The 18,189-nt window shown below is 48.2% G+C and overlaps 1 protein-coding gene and 1 long non-coding RNA gene across 12 annotated transcripts in view; one reads left to right on the top strand and one right to left on the bottom strand.

Annotated features, from left to right (window-relative positions):
- Positions 1 to 18,189, bottom strand: part of LOC309629151 — a 147,355-nt gene that overhangs the window by 84,710 nt on the left and 44,456 nt on the right. The window lies entirely within an intron of this gene.
- THRB (thyroid hormone receptor beta) overlaps positions 1 to 18,189 on the top strand; it is a 384,719-nt gene that overhangs the window by 362,846 nt on the left and 3,684 nt on the right. For all 11 annotated transcript variants that reach the window (XM_082392783.1, XM_082392785.1, XM_082392786.1 and 8 more), the window contains 4 exons: positions 84 to 231; positions 3,234 to 3,439; positions 11,908 to 12,054; positions 17,028 to 17,286. In XM_082392783.1, coding sequence (XP_082248909.1) covers positions 84 to 231; positions 3,234 to 3,439; positions 11,908 to 12,054; positions 17,028 to 17,286 — 760 coding nt within the window. The remainder of the gene's footprint in view (positions 1 to 83; positions 232 to 3,233; positions 3,440 to 11,907; positions 12,055 to 17,027; positions 17,287 to 18,189) is intronic.

Below are 18,189 nucleotides of genomic sequence, written 5' to 3'. Positions count from 1 at the left end.
CAGTCAGGAAGATACAAAATGCTGGAGTCACTTATTTCTAGAAAATATGAAATGGTTGTCTTGGGTCTTTCTTTTTCATGTAGGGTTTCTTTAGAAGAACCATTCAGAAAAATCTCCATCCATCCTATTCCTGTAAATATGAAGGAAAATGTGTCATAGACAAAGTTACAAGAAATCAGTGCCAGGAATGTCGCTTTAAAAAATGCATCTACGTTGGCATGGCAACAGATTGTAAGTAGCCTTCTTCCTTTGCTTCATATTCAAGGAGTGTTGACTGGGGAAAAGGTTGGCTCAAGGAAATCAACCAGGCAGGAAAGAAAGCAGGAACCCAGGTGGACAGAGGGAGAGCACCCAGCATTCTCAGGGACCCTCACTCCCAGCCATGGCTGGGCGGTTTCCACCCTCCCCTCCCCATCAACTCCTGACTCCGAAGACATCCAGGTGATGGGTGAGGGACAGAGGTTAAATTGTTCCCAACATGCTTGCAGGACTCTGTCTGCACAGAGGTTACAGATGAGAGGTCTTGTCCTTCCACCTCGATAAGGTGTAATTTTCCACACAACATTCATGCGGTGAGAACCACAAGGACTAATATTTTTTCAAAAGCAGAGGCAGGAATTTATTTTGTGGACATTTTTGGAGTCAGGGCACTGGTAGAAAACATCGTGTTCAGAAATTTCTAAAGAATGTGAACTTGAGTGCTATTGCATGACTCATTCTGCAGTTGGTTTTTTTGTTATATTTTTAGCCATAAAAACATTCCAAGCTGAAGTCATCCTAGCCAGTTTTCAAAGTGCCACAGCATATGGTGGTGAGATTAGCCGTTGGGGTCTCTTCTCCCCACACTGTGCAAGGGATTTACACCAGTCACTTTAATTAATCTAATTATGAGATAAGAATCGTGTCATTCACAACATGTGACCTCCCTTTTGCCAGGCATCAGGGTTTCTGGTTTCCACTGGCATAAATTTTTTTGCACATCAATGAAGGAGTCCAACTTTCAGTTTAAAGTAAAAGAAAGAAAAGAAAAAAGGAAAGCAAAAAGAACGCAATGAGGATTTTTCCTTGTGAAGAGGAAATAGTCACAGCTACATTTATGTGATATACAGGGTCCTCTCAGCTAGAACGACAACAAAAAATCTCTGGGACGTCCTGGTTTGCCCATTAAAGAAGACAGAAAGAGGAATCTTTTTAAAAAAAAAAAAAAAAAAAAAGTAGGGTTGTGTCTGGGCATGAGGCTGGAAACCCTGGTTTAATCCTTCACCTCTGGCTGAGATCTTTGTCTTGATCTTTGAAAGGCTTTTAGCGGTTGCCAACAAAATGCCTGCTAAGGTTCTATGGAAATGAGTGACCTGTTGAACGTCCATTGCACTGATTTATTAAGAAGTTAAAGATATGAATGTTGATGAAGTTTAAAAACTCAGTGTTGATCTACACTGGGTGGAAATTTGAGTGCACCTTGCTTGCTTGTGAAGCATTACAAGAGCCCAGGTTTTATAATCAGAAAAGCTGTTGGAGTCCCAGGCCTGCCACTTACTAGCTGTGTGCCCATCGGACTTAACTTCCGGTTTCCTTGTGTGAAGTTATCGCCAGCCCCACAGGTGGTTTTCAGGAACAAATTAGATAACGCACATCCAATGCCACAATCCCTGGCACCAGGGAAGCATTTGGGGAGTGAGGTTATGAGTGTAGCCCATTCCTCGTCTCCCTTAAGGAGTGAATCATGATGACTTCACAGGGCTCACCCATCCTGCCCACATGTCTAAGTGCTCCCCTGACTCTGATGAGCCAATCACATCTCCACGATCGGGGTTTCATTCTTCTGTTTCTGGATTTGCCAGGCACCTCTGGTTCTCTTCCTCTGCTACGTTTGCTTTTTTTCTTTCCCTACCAGGTCGCAGCTTCCTCAAGAAATGGCCCTAGGACAGTGATATTGTAGGACCACAGTCAGTGGTCCTGGGTCTTGCCTTGGCTCTGCCATGAACTTGCTGTGTGACTCTAAGGAAGTCATGATCTCCTTCCTCCTCTGTGAAAGAGGGAGTTGCACTAGATAAGAGCTGAGGACCCTCCAGTGGTAAAACCCTACGACTCTGTAGTACGAAACCTGAGTCTTTCCGTGCCACTGAGAGCTACTGAGAGTCTGGTGAAATGGTTTCATTTTGGAAATTAACCACAGAAATATAGGTTTCTTGTTACCTGCCTTTCTTATTTCCCTTTTGCATAAATGATAAAAGTCATGGCTCTACTTCCTGAGCACGTGTAGTGCATTATCACATTGATACCCTGCAAAGTAGGTATTATTGATCCAATTTTTTAAAAGATTTTTTTTGATGTAGATCACTTTTAAAGTCTTTATTGAATTTGTTACAATATTGCTTCTGTTTTATGTTTTGGATTTTTGGCCACGAGGCATGTGGGATCTTAGCTCCCCAACCAGGGATGGAACCCACAACCCCTGCATTGGAAAGAGAAGTCTTAACCACTAGACCGCCAGGGAAGTCCCTTGATGGGATTTTATATGGGAAGAAATGAAAGCTCAGAGAGCTCCGGTAACCTGCCAAAGGTCACACAGCTAGAATGTGGTAGTATCGGGATTCAAACCCGAGTCTTTCTAGATTCCAAAGCCTGGGCTCTTTAATCACCTTTGATGGTTGACCAGGTAGAGAGAAACGCAAAGTGAGTGCCTGTGAGGCCTGAGCTAGGCCCCGCCACACTCTAACCAGCCTTCAGGAAACGAATGAAGAGTTAGACTCCTTTTTCCTTTGAGGAAGGGATCGCCAGCCTCTGTTTACTGCTCAAGAACTTTTTGAACCTGAAGTTCTTCTTAGTAAGAGCCATTTGGGGGTGGAGGGAAGGAACAGAAACCCTAAGAGTGAATTCAGATGATTGGCTAGACAGACACACCTGTGAACCTATAGGTAGGATGGGCTTTACCTGTCTCTGGTTCATTCTTATCTAGGGGCTCCCCCTCTGTGGGGCTGAGATGCCCAGTGTCCAGCCCCCATCCCCCCGCCCCGCCCCCATCTTTGTTCTAGAAAGCTGGCTAGGCATCGGGAGTTTGGTGCTGGGGCTAGTGGTGGAAGATGGCTCGTCCACAGCAGTTTGCTGCCAAGGGAGAAATGGCCCAGGGTGACCCCCGCAGGCCCCCTGAGCCGGCTATGCACCGGCCCGAGCCCCCGCGGGTCTGCCAGGTGTCTGGGGAGTATCTGTTCTGTGTCCCTCCCCGCCCCCAGTGGTCCTGGACGACAGCAAGCGTCTGGCCAAGAGGAAGCTGATCGAGGAGAACCGGGAGAAGAGGCGGCGGGAGGAGCTGCAGAGATCCATCGGTCACAAGCCCGAGCCCACCGACCAGGAGTGGGAGCTCATCAAGACCGTCACCGAGGCCCACGTGGCCACCAACGCCCAAGGCAGCCACTGGAAGCAGAAGCGGAAGTTCCTGGTAAGGCCCCGCCCCTTCCGCTTCCGCTTCCACCTCTGCGCGCTCCGTTTGGTCCTCAGAATCCGGGATGCTGGTGTCCTCGCTGCATCTTATTGGCTGGAGCAGAGCGCAGAGCCGGGCTATAAACCCAGGTCTGTCTGCCCTTCTCCTGCCTGCGAGTCACTGAATTCTAATGCACTTATCTCTGCTTTGGCTGTAAGGGCAGCCCTGGATCAACTAATTAGCAAAATTCTTTACCTGCTAGCATTCCCTTTTTATACCTATTTCTTCCTTCAGATGCCCATTTATATACATACCTAGTCCCCTAAACTCACTCCAAAATATCCCCTTTAGAATCACCCCTAGAATGAAGTGACTCATATCTCAAACATATTTTTCTGCCAATAGAAGTCAAAATGTTGAGTTTAAAATAAATTATCTCGTGTCCGGGAGGACAATGGGAACGGGGAGAAGGGATGGGGGAGGGGAGTGTAAAGAAAAACAGGCCTTTCCAGACCCTTGGAATATCAATGTTTGATGTTTTTATAAAAACTAACCATCGTGAAAGTCCTTCCTTCTGTTTCTTCTTTGGACTTCACAACGCTTTGGGGTAGGTAGGCTGGAATCACTATCCCCATTTTATAGGTACACAAACCAAGCCTTCAGTGTCTCGCCCGAAGATCACAATGCCAGAAAGTGGCTGGGCCAGGCCCAAAGGCCAACTCAGGTCTGTTGTCCCAAGTTCCCAGATGGACTACCCATCCCACCACCGGCTGGCGTTTGGCCGTCTCAGAGACTGACCCAGCTCTTAGTTTATGACGTGAAGCTTTATGAGGACCACACTCAGTCCCAGCATCGGATATTCTGTGGGTCTGTTTGTATCTCCCGGGTAGGTGAGGGCACTCCTCATCTGAACAAGGAGATATAGTGCTATCATCATCTTCACGCCTCAACATCACCATTATAATGGGCTAGTTTTTTGTTTGGTTTGGTTTGTTTTGTTTCATGAAGACGGTATAACAACAACCTTAAAGGAAATTTTTGGAAAGAAAAAGCTTACCCATAATCCACCTGCCCTCCAACAATTACCTTCATTGTTGTTAACAAGCAGGTTCTAACACACTTTGTTGATGGCAGCCACTAACAGTTAAGTTAGGAGACACTTGGATGGCCCTGGCCAAGTGACAGGTACCAGTGTAAGTGCTTTCCAGATATTAACTCCCTATGTCAACCAACCTATGTAGGTAGATGTGGTTCATATCTCCATTTTACAAGCAGAGACAAAGAAGTTAAGGAGATTTACCCTCAATCCCCCAGCTGGTAAGCAGTGGTGATGGACACAGCCCAGCTCCAGGATCCACGCTCTTAACCACCACACTATGCAATGTGGTCGAAACGTGTGGTATCTTTTCGCCAAGGTGACTGCCAATAAATTCTTTCCTCCCTGTCTTCACGGCCCATTCTCTCCCATGGAGAGGTGGAGTCTATTCCTCTCTTCCCTTGAGGCTGGGCTGGGCTGTGATTCCTTGAAGCAATGGATTTGGGCAGAGTGACTTCTAAGGCTGAGTTATAAGAAGGCTTGCAGTTCCGCACTGGTTATCTTGGAGAGGGACGCCATCTGGTCTCTCTGAGGGCAGCCAACTGCCATGTAAAAAAAAAGTCCAACTACCTTGAGACCACCAAGCTGTGAGGAAGCTCAAGCCAGCCATTTGGAGAGACTCCCAACCAGCCCAGGCACCAGAAATGTGAGTAAGAAAGCCTGCAGGTGACACCAGACTCTGCTGCCATTTCATTAGGGACCCCAAGTGAGAACCACCCAGCTGAGCCCATCAATCCACAGAACTCTGAGAGATAGTGAAAATTTGTTGTTTTCAGCCACTAAGTTTTGGGGGAGTTTGTTACACAGCAGTAGATAACCAGAACAGAGCCCAGTACATATCTGTGTAACAAATCATCCAGTTCCACGGGCCCATCCTCAGAAACAGCACAGCTAAGCCCTGTGTCTTAGCCACTTGACACATTTACGCACACCCCCTGCAGCAGGGTGACTCTGAGTATTTATGCTCAGGATAAAAAGTTCACGCTTTTGAGGAGTGAATTATTCCTGCAAGGACATTAAGAATCCTTCATTAGGGACTTTCCTGGTAGTCCAGTTGTTAAGACTGCACCTTCCAAAGCAGGGGGTGTGGGTTCAATCCCTGGTCGGGGAGCTAAGATCGCACATGCCCCACGGCCAAAACAGCAAAACATAAAACAGAAACAATATCGTAACCAATTCAATAAAGACTTTAAAAATGGTCCACACCAAAAAAATCTCTAAAAAAAAAAAAAAGAATCCTTCATTAAAGACAGCTTTGCTACATAGTATCTATGTCCTGAACTGGCTTCTGCACATTCAGATTTGCATTTCTTGTGTGGCCAATACTTTTTTTGCTTACAACACTGCTACGTATATTATTTCATTTATTTTTATGTGATGATTGCGCATCTTGTTCTGGAAAAGAATTTGAGGAGGCCTATTATGTTAATAATAGTGTGGCAATGTCATAAGGGATTAAAAATTATATGTTGTCATAAAAGCTAGATGTATTCATTTATCTGGAATGGGAAAGTAACTTACTTCCCAAACGGAGCTTCTTCATCGTTTCTTACCCTAAGACCAGGACTCAAGTCATAAACAGAGATGGGTGGTTGAACCTGGGTTTCAAATCGATACGCCTGTGAAAATGAGTCATTGGCAAGTCAGGAACTTTTGCAAAAGCCATGCAGATTTTCACAGTAATTCTAAAGCCACTCTTTAAAACTACTTCCAAAAACATTTAAGTCATTCTCCAATCCACTCAGATCTCTGATGGTGCAGAAGTGCCGATTCCTGTGTGGTGACAGTGATGATGAAAAGTCGATGTGGACTGAGAGGGGGCAAGAGGCCGGTGGTGGCAAACAAGGGAAAACGGAGTCTCTCCAGCAAGGCAGCTCACATCTGCACTCCCAGATGTGGAAGACGTTGGATTGGAGTAAACTCCATACAGCGACAGTATTGTCTGTTGAACACTGTGTTGTTTTTACCCACCAGAGTTCTTGGACTCCTTAATCAATAGAAATTGACCAGAGGCCAGATGAGGAGTTCAGGCAAGGCTTTATTGGGGTCCCTGCTGCAGCAGCGGGGAGCAGGATCAAGTAGCAGGTGCCCTTGCTAGCTCCCTGGGGGGCGTGGGGGGCAAGCAGGTTCCTTATATGGGGTGAGGGTAGGGGCGGGGCCAGGGGTCGGGCCAGAGGGATGTCCTAGGTGGTCTGCCCACCCCTTGGTGGCGCTGAGTGCAGGGGGCATGCCCAGTACTGTGCTTTTGCTCCGGACTCCTCAGAAGTGGCAGGTGGGGTTTTTTTTGGTCTTTTTGTGTCGTCTTGTCCATAATTTGCTCCAACTGCGCATGCACGCAGTTATTTTTAGTCCCTTACAGTTTCTTTGTATTTTCTTGCTGGAGGAGACGTTTGTCCAGGTGCAAGCCCTGCAGCAAAGGGTCCCGGGTCCCAGCCTGTCTCCTTATTACTTTGCTCCCTTAGTTCACATGCAAAGGTATGGCTTTGGGTGGATTTTCCACCAGGTATAAAATGTGACCGTCAGAACCAGGGTGGGCCTGCCCTACTCTTCCCCTGGCAGAGCTACTGGCTGATGACACAAATTCTCAATGGGAATAGCCTCAGAAAAGGGGCATAAGCAGAAGGGTGATGCAGGATGGGTGATTTGACCACGTGTGGTCATAAAACAAGTGCAATCAAGCCAGGAAGGCTTCTGTCACCCAAAATGATTATAATTACATCAGAAGAAGGCAGCGTAGTCTAGTAGTTATGTGCATAGAAATTGGAACCAGACTGAGTTTGTTGCTTGCCTCTGTTGCTTTTTAATTATGTGACTTTGGGTAAGTTACCTCCCATCTCTAAGTCTCGGTTGCCTTGATGCCCTTATCAATGGTGTAAAAGTAATAAGTGCTTGGCATGTCGTTAACAACCTCCTACGGAGTTACAATATGCATCATCCCTGCACCACCACCCGTACCATCCCGTCCCTGCTCATCCCAGGAAAAGGCCCGAGGCCCAGGGACCTCTCATCACCATTTGTTCGCCATCACAAAGGTGCAGGGAGACACACGGAGATCACTCAGAGGAAGAGAAGAGTCCCATCTGGCCCCATCCCCTCTGCATGTGCCAGAGACCCCAGCCAAGAAGCCCCAGCTGAGACAGCCACTTGCAAAGAGGTCAACCGGTAGCACTTCCTACTCACCTTGAACAATTCTGATGCAACAGTCAAAGCACAAAGCCCCAGTTCGTCTCGATTTGTGTCATACCAGCCACCTCTAGTGCTGAGCTAGGGTTGAAGCCCACACCTGCACACACCCCTGAATCTCTCCTTCTATAGGTCCCCCCCTCCACTGCCCCAGAGGTTACGCGCTGGATTCCTTATTGACCTCCACCCCATCTCCAGTCCATCAGAAACCCCTGCCCTGGGCTCCCTAGATATGTCTCCAAGTCCCACTTTTCTCCATCTCTCCTGCTGCCCCCGTGGTCCAGCCCACTTCTTCTCCTGCCCAAACCACTGCTGCTGTTCTCCCGCCTCTTCCTTGGCACCCACATCCCTTCTCCACATAGAACCATAAATTTCGTCATGCTGCTCCCCTGTTTAAAGCCCTTCAACGGTGCCCCATGGCATTTAAAATTTGCCCGTCTCCCTTCCATGGCCCTGAAGGCCCATCGTGATGGGACCCTTGCCGGCCTTCCATCCTTTATCTCATGCCACCTCTGGGCCTAACCACACGGGCCTCCTTTCTGACCTTGGGACTTTGCACTGGGTTTGCCCTCTGCCTAAAATGTCCTCTGCATCTGTGGAAGGCTGCCTTCTTGACATTCTGCAAGTTAAAGCTCACACATCACCTCTCAAAGGGTCCTGGCTGACCACCCTACCTCCTGAGCCCCGTGTATTATTAGGTCATCTCCAGTCTTAACACAAACTGAAATTCTTCCATGAGAGTATTCTTTTCATTTATTGTCTGTCTTCCTTCACCGTATGAAGGTTCCTTGAGGATACATTGTTCATTGCTGTCACCTCAGCATCTCGAACAAGGCCTGACCCCATAGTAGTTGCTCAGTAAACATTGGTTGAGTGCATGTATAAACACAGGTTTATTCACTCCCTCAATCCTCCACCATTTGGCCCAGTGCCGTCTACACAGTAGACAAAGATACTCAAGGCATATCCCCCCACCTTGAGAAGTTCATATCTTAGATCTGTACCTGCATAACTACAGTAAAAGTAATAGTAATAAGTGCCTAGATGCCAGATGAGTGGTTACATGGACCACCAGGTGTATTCAAATGAGGTAGAATCATTTCCCACTGAGGCCATCTGAGAGGGCTTCGAGGAGAAGATAGAATTGGCAGTGGGTGGGATGTGGAATTGGCAGAGATGAGACAGAAGTGAGGACTTGGAAGAAAGCAAAGGTCCAGATGGAAGGCCGCCCCGAGATGGCAAAGCATGAAGCAAGTTGCGGCAGAGACGGGAAGAGGTAGGCAGGGCAGGCCCCGGAAGTCCATTAGGGCCCCCTGCCCGCCCCTTTGAGCAGCTCAAGCACTTAGATCCACAGAGGCAAAAGGCAGGCTTCCCCGCAGTCCCCAGTGGTGAGCCTGCAAGCCTCGCCTATCCTCAGTCTGGGAGTTTGATCTCGTGTGCACAAACACACGTGTGTGTGAACACACGTGTTCAGGGAGTGGACTGTAGGCTACTAGCTGTAAGAAGCTATCCAGTAGATTCAACTGTGCCAAATATTTGTACTCTTCTTTATTTTTAACATCTTCCAAATATTTTAGCAAATAATGTGTTGTCCTTATGGGTAAAAAATCTTCAGGGAAGTCACAAACAAGTTCAACTTTAATTGTATTCCTGATGTGTTAACTTGGGTCAATTCATACATATGTTTTTTTCTAGTATCCGAGACCTATTATGGATATAAAGCTTAATAATGTAATAGAAGGCTTTTACTTTCTATGTGGTTTTACTTCTAGCAATTGTATTTTCCATTAAATACCCAAAGGCTTAAAAGAAAATTTTTTTCCCACTCTGATATTTATCAACGGGAAAGCTTGTGAGGTTGTTACATTTGGGCATTTAATTTTAGGTAAAATTGTCATATTTCCTTGTATAATTTCCCTCCTATTTTTCAAACCTTTAGAGGTATCACAGACGGTGACTCAAATGCCCCACAGACTCACAGATTAAATGGAAATTATTAACATCCATAGTAAGCCACTGAAGACCATTCCAGGCCAAAGCTATGTTATTAAAATATTTTTATTTCTTAAAAAGTTCACCCTATGTGTGTGTGTGTGTACACCTCCCTACCTTTTTAATGTGTGACCATGTTCCTTTTATCAGTTGATCTTCATAAGAGAGCTGTAAAGTAGACATGCAGGTGAGACAGGCCGCATTTCGGGGTGGCAGGGATTAGAAAGACCAGCAAGGAGGTCTGAAGGATGCCGGAAGTAGCAGTGACCAAACTTCACTGTGCATCAGAATCACACCCAGACTTTCTGTGTACCTTTTCCCTTAGCTCAGTCTATGTGAGAAGGACAGAGAGAGAGAGAGAGAGAGAGAGAGAGAGAGAGAGAGAGAGAAGCTGTACATGTGATTATTCCATCAATTCCGTCTGCACCCGGAGAACCAGTAGCCTTCCTAGGCTTTGCCATGCCAGCAGTTGCCCCAAAATATCGTCATTGATTCTGAAACAAGACAGAAACCAGCTTTCTTTCCCATCCACTCACTGCCCCCAAAACAAACAATAAAAAAAGTAAAATAAACAGAAGAACCTCCTGGATAATTCCAAAAAGGTCAATGCTGCCAGCGTTTGTTATGTAATAGATTTAAAAATCCTTCCCTAGGCTGTACCCACAACTTTGACCACACTTTGGAGGGCCTGGGCTGCTCCTATTGACCCTGGTGACCTGGCAACAAGAGAGTGAAAGAATCATCCTTGCTTTTCTTCGTGCTAAAACTTAGACATGAGCAGTAACAGGGGAGATGGGGGAAGAAAAATGGGAAGTGGATTCCTCAGTGGTTCTCAAAGTGTGGGCTCAGACCAGAAGCATCGATGCCCTGGGAAGTTGTCAGGAGCTCAGATTCTCTCTCTAACAGAGACCTACTAAATTGGAAAGTCTGGGGGTCATTTACTGATGCACAGGAAAGTCTGCGGACCTTGGAGGCAGGCCACGGTCTTGTCACCCGCGGTGCACTCGCCAGCCATTCAGCGGTGGCGGCTCAGCAAGCTCACAGAGCCAGTACCCCCTGCCCTCTCGGCCCCGCTTCCCGCGCCTCCCACCCTGGCTGCCCGTTTCCTGCCTGGCCACCGTGACCCTAGGCAAAGAGGGTCACCGTCGGGCAGTGTAGGATCCTCTGATCCCATCACAACTTCCTGGAAGACCAGCAATCAGTCCTGGCCTCAGGGGACCGTCTTTAACCTCCCTGGGTGCTCCTCTGCCCACCTGCCTGTCGGGAATTGGGTGAGAACCCCCTGGGCCGGTCATTGTCATCACGAGGACCAGTAAGGGTGACCGGGAGGACTGCTCCTGGCAGGGAGCACTGCTGACAACAGCAGATAGTGGAGAGGCCACGGCATGGCGGTCACTGGACAGCAGGCCGAGGTGCTAGAAGGCCCCAGTGGACGTGGGGGCCTGGCGTGTGCGCAGCGCCTGAGGGCTTGCGCGCGTGATGCTTCTGCACCAGTAGGTCTGGGGAGGGGGCTGGGATTCTGCATTTCCAACAAGTAAGTCTCCAGATGACGCCCAAGCTGCTGACACCCACCCTGTGAGCAGCAAGGCGATGGATGGTTGCGAACAAGGGCAGAGAAGTCGTACTAGTACATTCTCCACTCTGCCCTCAAGTTTGCCCAGCGCACACAGCCCAGTGCCTGGAGGCGACCCAAAGCAGAGGGCTTCCCCCAGCCTGCGGAGGCCTCCTCCGTCTGGCGTGCGGAGGGCTCGAGCCCAGCAAAAGGCATCAGAAGCAAGAACGGAGCCCCCGGGTGCTGTTGGCCAGGGCTCCCCATCCCTGCCCACGCCGTGCCCACCTCCCGCAGAAAGGCACACTCGTGCTCTGAAAATGGCACCCAGAGCCCCCAGAACCTAGGTCACCTTTGTGCGCTCAGAAGCAGAACCCAAGTTCCTGTTGTTCCTCCCTCTCTCCCTCTTTCTCTCTCTCTCTCTTTCTCTTTCTTTCTGCAGCAACAATCCCGTGACCATGATCACTAGGGGCCTTTGAAAGCAATGGCCAAGACAGGTATCTTTGCTCAGAGAACTAAAGGACGTGAAAACTGTAGGCTCTGTTAATAAAAGATGCGGAAACTGTACAGTATGTCAGTTCAGAAGAGGTTTTCTGCCACGTGAGAACCGTGATCCGGGATCCCTTCAATGTCTTCATTTAAATTTTCCTTGTCTCGCCTCCTCAGCCAGAAGACATTGGACAAGCACCAATAGTAAACGCCCCAGAAGGTGGAAAGGTCGACTTGGAAGCCTTCAGCCATTTTACAAAAATCATCACACCAGCAATTACCAGAGTGGTGGATTTTGCCAAAAAGTTGCCTATGTTTTGTGAGGTGAGGAGATTGCTTTTCCTTCTGCATTCTTTTTCATTATAGTTTCCTCCATCTCCAGGAATACTGACTATGACGTGTAACTTAATACTAATTAGTCGGGGCTTAGTCATATGAAAGCCATGGCAGTACAGAATGGCAATGCACTGTTTCGTGTGCCTCCCCACCTTCTCTGTTGGGTCGTCATCCATTAGCTTGTCCACACGAGGTCGACAAAGAGCCTCTCGACCTGCCTGCCTCCAGGCGCAGGAAAACATGACAGCCATCACTCCATCAGTCAGCACCTGTGATGTCCCGGTTGCCACGCCCAGGTCTGCCACATTAAATCCAGTGCTGCTAACAGATCAGCAGGGTAGCTCTAATTAACCCCATTTCACAGATGGGGAAAATCAAGATCAAAGAGATGAATTTCATCCACTCAAGGGGTCATAAATGTTCCGTAAATTTCGGCTGTTCTTTCTGCTGTTCTTTCATCTATGACATTACCATTCTGTCTCTAACCTTCCTTTTTTTTAATCAAATGGGGTTGATTATGTTTTCCGGAGAATCTTCCCCTTCGAAGAACCCCACCGAGGGCCAATCTGTTGCTCTTCGGACCTCCAAGAGGTCCCAGAAAGATCTCGAACAGAGAGGGCCACGTCCTGCCCCGGGCCCCTTATGTGAAGCTACCTGAGTGCCAGGGAACCTAGTGTCCCCCAGCAGGAGGCTTAGTGTCCTCAGCTGGAACGGTCCCACCCCACCGTGGCCTCCACTTCACGTGCGTCTGAGTTTGCAGTCATGGGAGCCCGCTAGGATCCCGAGAGACCTGAGACCCTGACAGGGACCCTTCTCGTGGCCATCTCTCAGCCTCCACAGAAGCCATACCCGGAAGGACAGAGCAGTGGGCTTCGGGACGCAGGGATCTGGTCGTAGGCCTCGCTGAGACGGAGTGTATGCTTCCTGCTGCAGGGTGCTGGGGGCCAGGTGCCACGCGGGCCGGCCAGCGGCCCCATGGTGGGGACCACGCGTACCCACCCCAGAGGAGCCGGTGAGCCCGAGGAACTGGGACTTGTATCTGTATCTGGTGTGCTTTTCCATGCCTCTGACCATTTTTTTAAATTAACATCTATTAAAGTTTTGGAGGCTGTTACAGAAATCATACGTATTCATTGGAGACCGACACAGCACGATAAAGGTTAACGATTCATGGTAACACCACCAGGAGATTAAACTGCTGACATTTTGGAGCGTAGTTCCTTTTCTCAAACCTATGTGTGTATACACACGTACATATATACACACACGTACATATATGGAATATATTAATCTAGTTTGTACCATAATGAACGTTCTACTTATGAAACTACCTTTTCAAACTTTTTACTAAAGAGTAAAAGGGGCACATATCGTAAGGGTGCAGGTCAATGAATTGTCACAGACCGAACACACCCACGTAACCAGCACCAAGATAAAGAAACAGATCCCTGCCAGCACCCTGGTGTCTAATGCCTTAACTTTCTACCCTCAACTGTAGAACATAATATTTAAGTATTCTCTCATGAAATAATATTGCTTAACTCTACAGTTAATTACTTAATTTTTAAATTTTTATACAATTTTTAAAGGTTACTTTCCATTTACAGTTATTACAAAATAGGGCTCTATTCCCCGTGTTGTACAATACACCCTTGAGCCATCTTATACTCAATAGGTTGTACTACCCCCTCCCCTCCCCCCTACTGGTAACCACTGGACAAAATAATATTTAATGACCACATAGTATGCTAAGGAACAGCTCTCCCATAATTTAGGTTACCTGCTGTTACAGGATCTTTAGCTCACATCCAGTTTTTCACTAATATAAATATCCTACAGCGAGCATCCTGGTACCTATGCCCAGTTCACAAAGCTGCCTATTTCCTAAGGGCAAATCCTAGAAGTGGAATTTAAGGACCTTGGCTACACCTTTTAGGGCTCTCGATACGTGTTGCCAAGTTGCCCTCTAGAAAGTGTGTACCCTCTCACGGCTGTGCCGAGGACACCGGCTTCCTCTGACTCCAGGTACCATCTTTCGTTTCTGTGCCCTGGGTTGAGTTTGTTTCCCTGGACCTCTCTTGGTCCTCTCCAGGCTGTGCCCTCTTTTCTCAGTCCCTGGTGTCTGGAAAGAACTCCGCTGAGTTTGCTAGCTCTACAACTTGAGCTAGCCTATCAGTCCTGGGTTCCCCTTTGAATAACCACCAGAAAGTGTTTTTCAGAAAACGCAAAGCTCATGGAAACCAGCCTCTGAGAGATATGTCAGTTAAAGAAAGAAAAGAAGCCTTCGCCACCACCAGCCACAAACACATCATGCACTTATGTCCTTGGCAAGGCTGAGGGCTCAGCACGCAACTTTTCAAGCACGAGTTGTGGCGAGCTTCTCCCTTCAAGTTTCCCTTAGGAATTTACATCTGCTTCAAAGTCATGATTTCATCTCTCTTTCAACCCTGATATTTTGTAGTCTCCAAACTGAAAAAAAAAAAAGTGGGCGGGCGGCTACTTTGACAGCAGAGATGCGTACGTTTCTGGTGTTTGTGGCCTCCTGAGGGCCTTTACCCTTTGACACCCTCTTGGGAACGCCAAAGAGGTAAGCGAACTGTGGAGGCCCTGAGCTACCTGTGGAGTGGGCTGGAGACCCCAGGTGGCCTCGGGGACCAGGAGTTTCGTGCCAGAGGCAATCTGACGCGTCTGCTGTGCAAATCGCACTCGCAATAGTTTTCTGCTGAGATCCATGCCAGCCTGCCAACCGAGGGCTTCGAAAGATCTAACGTCAGTGCGGGCAGAGCTGCCAAAAGCGCACGTAAGAATCACTCGTTAGAGTTTAGGGTACTGGCATCCCTGCCAATCAACCCGAGTGGCACTCTCCCAGGAGCCAGGCAGAGGCTATGGGAGGGCCCTGCCTCCCTACCCGGCAGGTCCTCTCTGGAGCATTCTCACAATGGAAGTATCTTGGCAGGTGACTAAGAGATTGTTTGCCCACATGCGGAAACAGGCCTCAGCAGGATCCTGCAAACCCCTCTTAAAGGAAAAGGCATCTGGCCTAGTTTTTAAGCCATTGGTGATCCTTGACAAATCCCTTATTCTGCTTTTATTGAAATTTTAACTCTTAGACACTAAGTTTTCAAACGAAAACTTCTACTTCATCTATGATCAGACTTGGCTACCAAGATGGGGCCTGCCCGAGTCTGCGTACTTTGTGACAGCTTAAAAAAAAACCAAAACAATGGTTTTTATCTGAGTAGTCATTTCTCTTTGCTACTCTATGTCCATGGTTCTCAAGAGTGGGGTCCCTGAACCAGGTGCGTGGGCATCACCTAGGAACTCGGAGAATGCAGACACCGAGAGGGCAGGGCCAGCAGTGTGTGATTAACGAGCCCTTGGAGACAGTGATGGGGCTGCAGACAGGACCGCTGCCCTCGGCAGGAAGGCCAGCGTCCACCCACTTCCGCCAACTGTACACTTGCCTGTGGAGGATCTAGCTAAGCTCTGGTCTCCTGTTTCCCACCAGGCCCCAGGGCCAGGAATCCAAGGATGTAACTGAGGAGTACAAATTAGAGCCTAATTAAAAGCAAATCACAGTCATTTTTTTTTTAATGAGTAGAAGGAGAGAATTCACATGAATGGATTCCAGAACCAAATACAAAATGCCTTTTATTCTGTAGAGAAAGCAAAGCAATTCGAAATTAAACAGTAAGGTGGGTAGGTTGAGTTAGTAAAAAATATGAAATAGCCCATATTTTCAAGGTAATTCAGTAGTATAACTTTCAGTCTGACATAATATCCTAAATTGAACTAGTCAAGTGTTGCCAAGAGTATTTCCCAAAAGAGAACTGGTACCTGCTTTAAGGAAGAGTTAGAAATTACGTGTCATTACATGTTCATTGTTTACGGAAACGCACACCCAAAGCTCTTCAAAGAGCGAGCTCTCCTCTTCTCCTGGCCTTGGATTCTGACAGAGCTGGCTTCCCCTCTTGCCTCACCCACAAACACTCATGGGACTCCCTAACATGTCGCTTGATCTCTCAGTGCCTGAATTTCCACACCTGTCAGTAAAATTGGAATTAGAATATTTACCTCACTGCATTGCTGCGAACATTAAACAAGGTGATGTGTGTAAATCTTAGCACGATGCCCAATTCATCAAAAACACCCATTAACTAATAGTCTTTCAAACTACTTTGATAATGGTACTTAATTAAACATTCTCCCCCTCCAGAAAATCAAACTTTCACTTTTTATTATTTCTCTTCGCAAAGTTTTTTTTTTTTAAGTTTATTATTAATGTTGTTATCACATTATCACAAATCCTAATTACCAGGGCAACCAAATGAGCTTAAAATGAGATTACCACACTGGCGGAAAGATCCAGCGTGTGGAGTAATTCTGGTGCCCGAGGTGCTGAGGAGAACGTAACAACCTAGGAGCCAGGAGGTCTGGATTCTGGTCGCACCTCTACCTCCGGCTCACTAGGTGACTGAGCAAAGCTGGGACATCTCTGGGTCCTGTGGGTGACATGCGTCTATAAGCGACCTCCTCGTTCTCGGCCTTTTAAGAGGTTCGGGGAGCAAACTTGCTTCAAAAAACAGAGCAGGGCAGTCGCCAGCTAAACGGTGGAGTCAGCTGTTGACTGTTAGAGCTACCAGACCAGAATGGGGGTGCATTTAGGCAGGTCTCAGTTGGTGTCGTAATAGACACCCCCGTGACTAGCACAGTTCCACGTGTGACTGCAATATAATGCAAACGACCAAGATTAAAGTTGGTGAAGATTACGAGCAGTTTGGAGTATGAAACATGGCTGTGGACGTCTGCAGCCGAGCAGGAAGGGAAGGCCACGGGCTCACAGAGGGCAGGACGGGTGCTTCTTGCGGGGGACTGCTCCCGTGGCCCTGAAGGTCCCGCGTGCGCTTCCTAACTGGCATTTCTCCGCCTGCAACTTGCTGACGTGCCCTGGTTCTTTTCAGCTGCCATGCGAAGACCAGATAATCCTCCTCAAAGGCTGCTGCATGGAGATCATGTCCCTTCGCGCTGCCGTGCGCTACGATCCAGAAAGTGAGACTTTAACCTTGAACGGGGAGATGGCGGTGACTCGGGGCCAGCTGAAAAACGGGGGTCTCGGGGTGGTGTCAGACGCCATCTTCGACCTGGGCATGTCGCTGTCTTCTTTCAACCTGGATGACACTGAAGTCGCTCTCCTTCAGGCCGTCCTGCTGATGTCTTCAGGTGAGTGTGCCCAGACTGGGCAACCAGAGAGCTCGCGCTTGTCTGGTGTGCATTCAGATCACTTGATGAGTTTCTGGTCCCCCGCCGTAGCTTCAGAATCACGTCTCGCTCCCCTCCAGCAAGCGAGCGAGCGGGGGGTTTGCCGACGGCCTGGGACCTGAAGGAGGGTGTCAGGCTCCTGATGCTTCCTGCAGTCTCCCCACGTAGTGGGGAGGGAAAAGAGGAGCCATGCTAAAGACTCGATGAAATGGTCCACCTTCAGTAGACACTGTCCGGCCTGCCTGGGGCAGTTGGCCAACCCCGCCCCCTTCTGGTTTTGTGTGTACCGGACTTCGCACAGGATGCTGGTGTCACTCATACCCTTATCCTGCGTGGTGGGCAGGCTCTAGCACGGCCTTCCCTTTTCCTCCTCTTCTGATGTTCACCCCCTCCTGTTAAGTGTGTGAGAGCCCATGACTTGCTCCACTTAGAATCTGGGGAATTCAGTGTCACCCACGTGACTGCGTTACATTATATTATACGCGAGTCCCTCTTGGGAGCAGATGTGCTCTGACAACTCTCCTTGCTCAGGTGACAGGGAGCTGCTTGTGGCCCCTGGAAGCCGAGGGCAGTCTCCAGTCGATCGATAGCCAGTGAGAAGCCGGGGCCCTCGGCCCATCAGTAGAATTATCCTTAAAGAAATAAAATATGTAACTCATCTAAGGCCTCCCTGTGTGACCTCGAGTGAAGCTTCTAGGGTCTCTGGCCTTCAGTGTCTTTTAAAATGAAGAAATTGAACAAAGTAAGTGCAGAGCAACATCATGTTGATTTTCTGTTTGGATCAAAAGTTACAGGATCCTGTGGAGAATTTATCTGGCACATGCAAAGAGAGAGAGGAGACGGGGAACAGAAGGGAGGTTCAGC

The sequence above is a fragment of the Balaenoptera borealis genome (assembly GCF_965194805.1).
Source record: "Balaenoptera borealis genome assembly, chromosome: 5".
NCBI lineage: Eukaryota > Metazoa > Chordata > Mammalia > Artiodactyla > Balaenopteridae > Balaenoptera > Balaenoptera borealis.
Note: the sequence above shows the minus strand (reverse complement) of the source record. Positions and strands in the feature narration are given on the sequence as shown.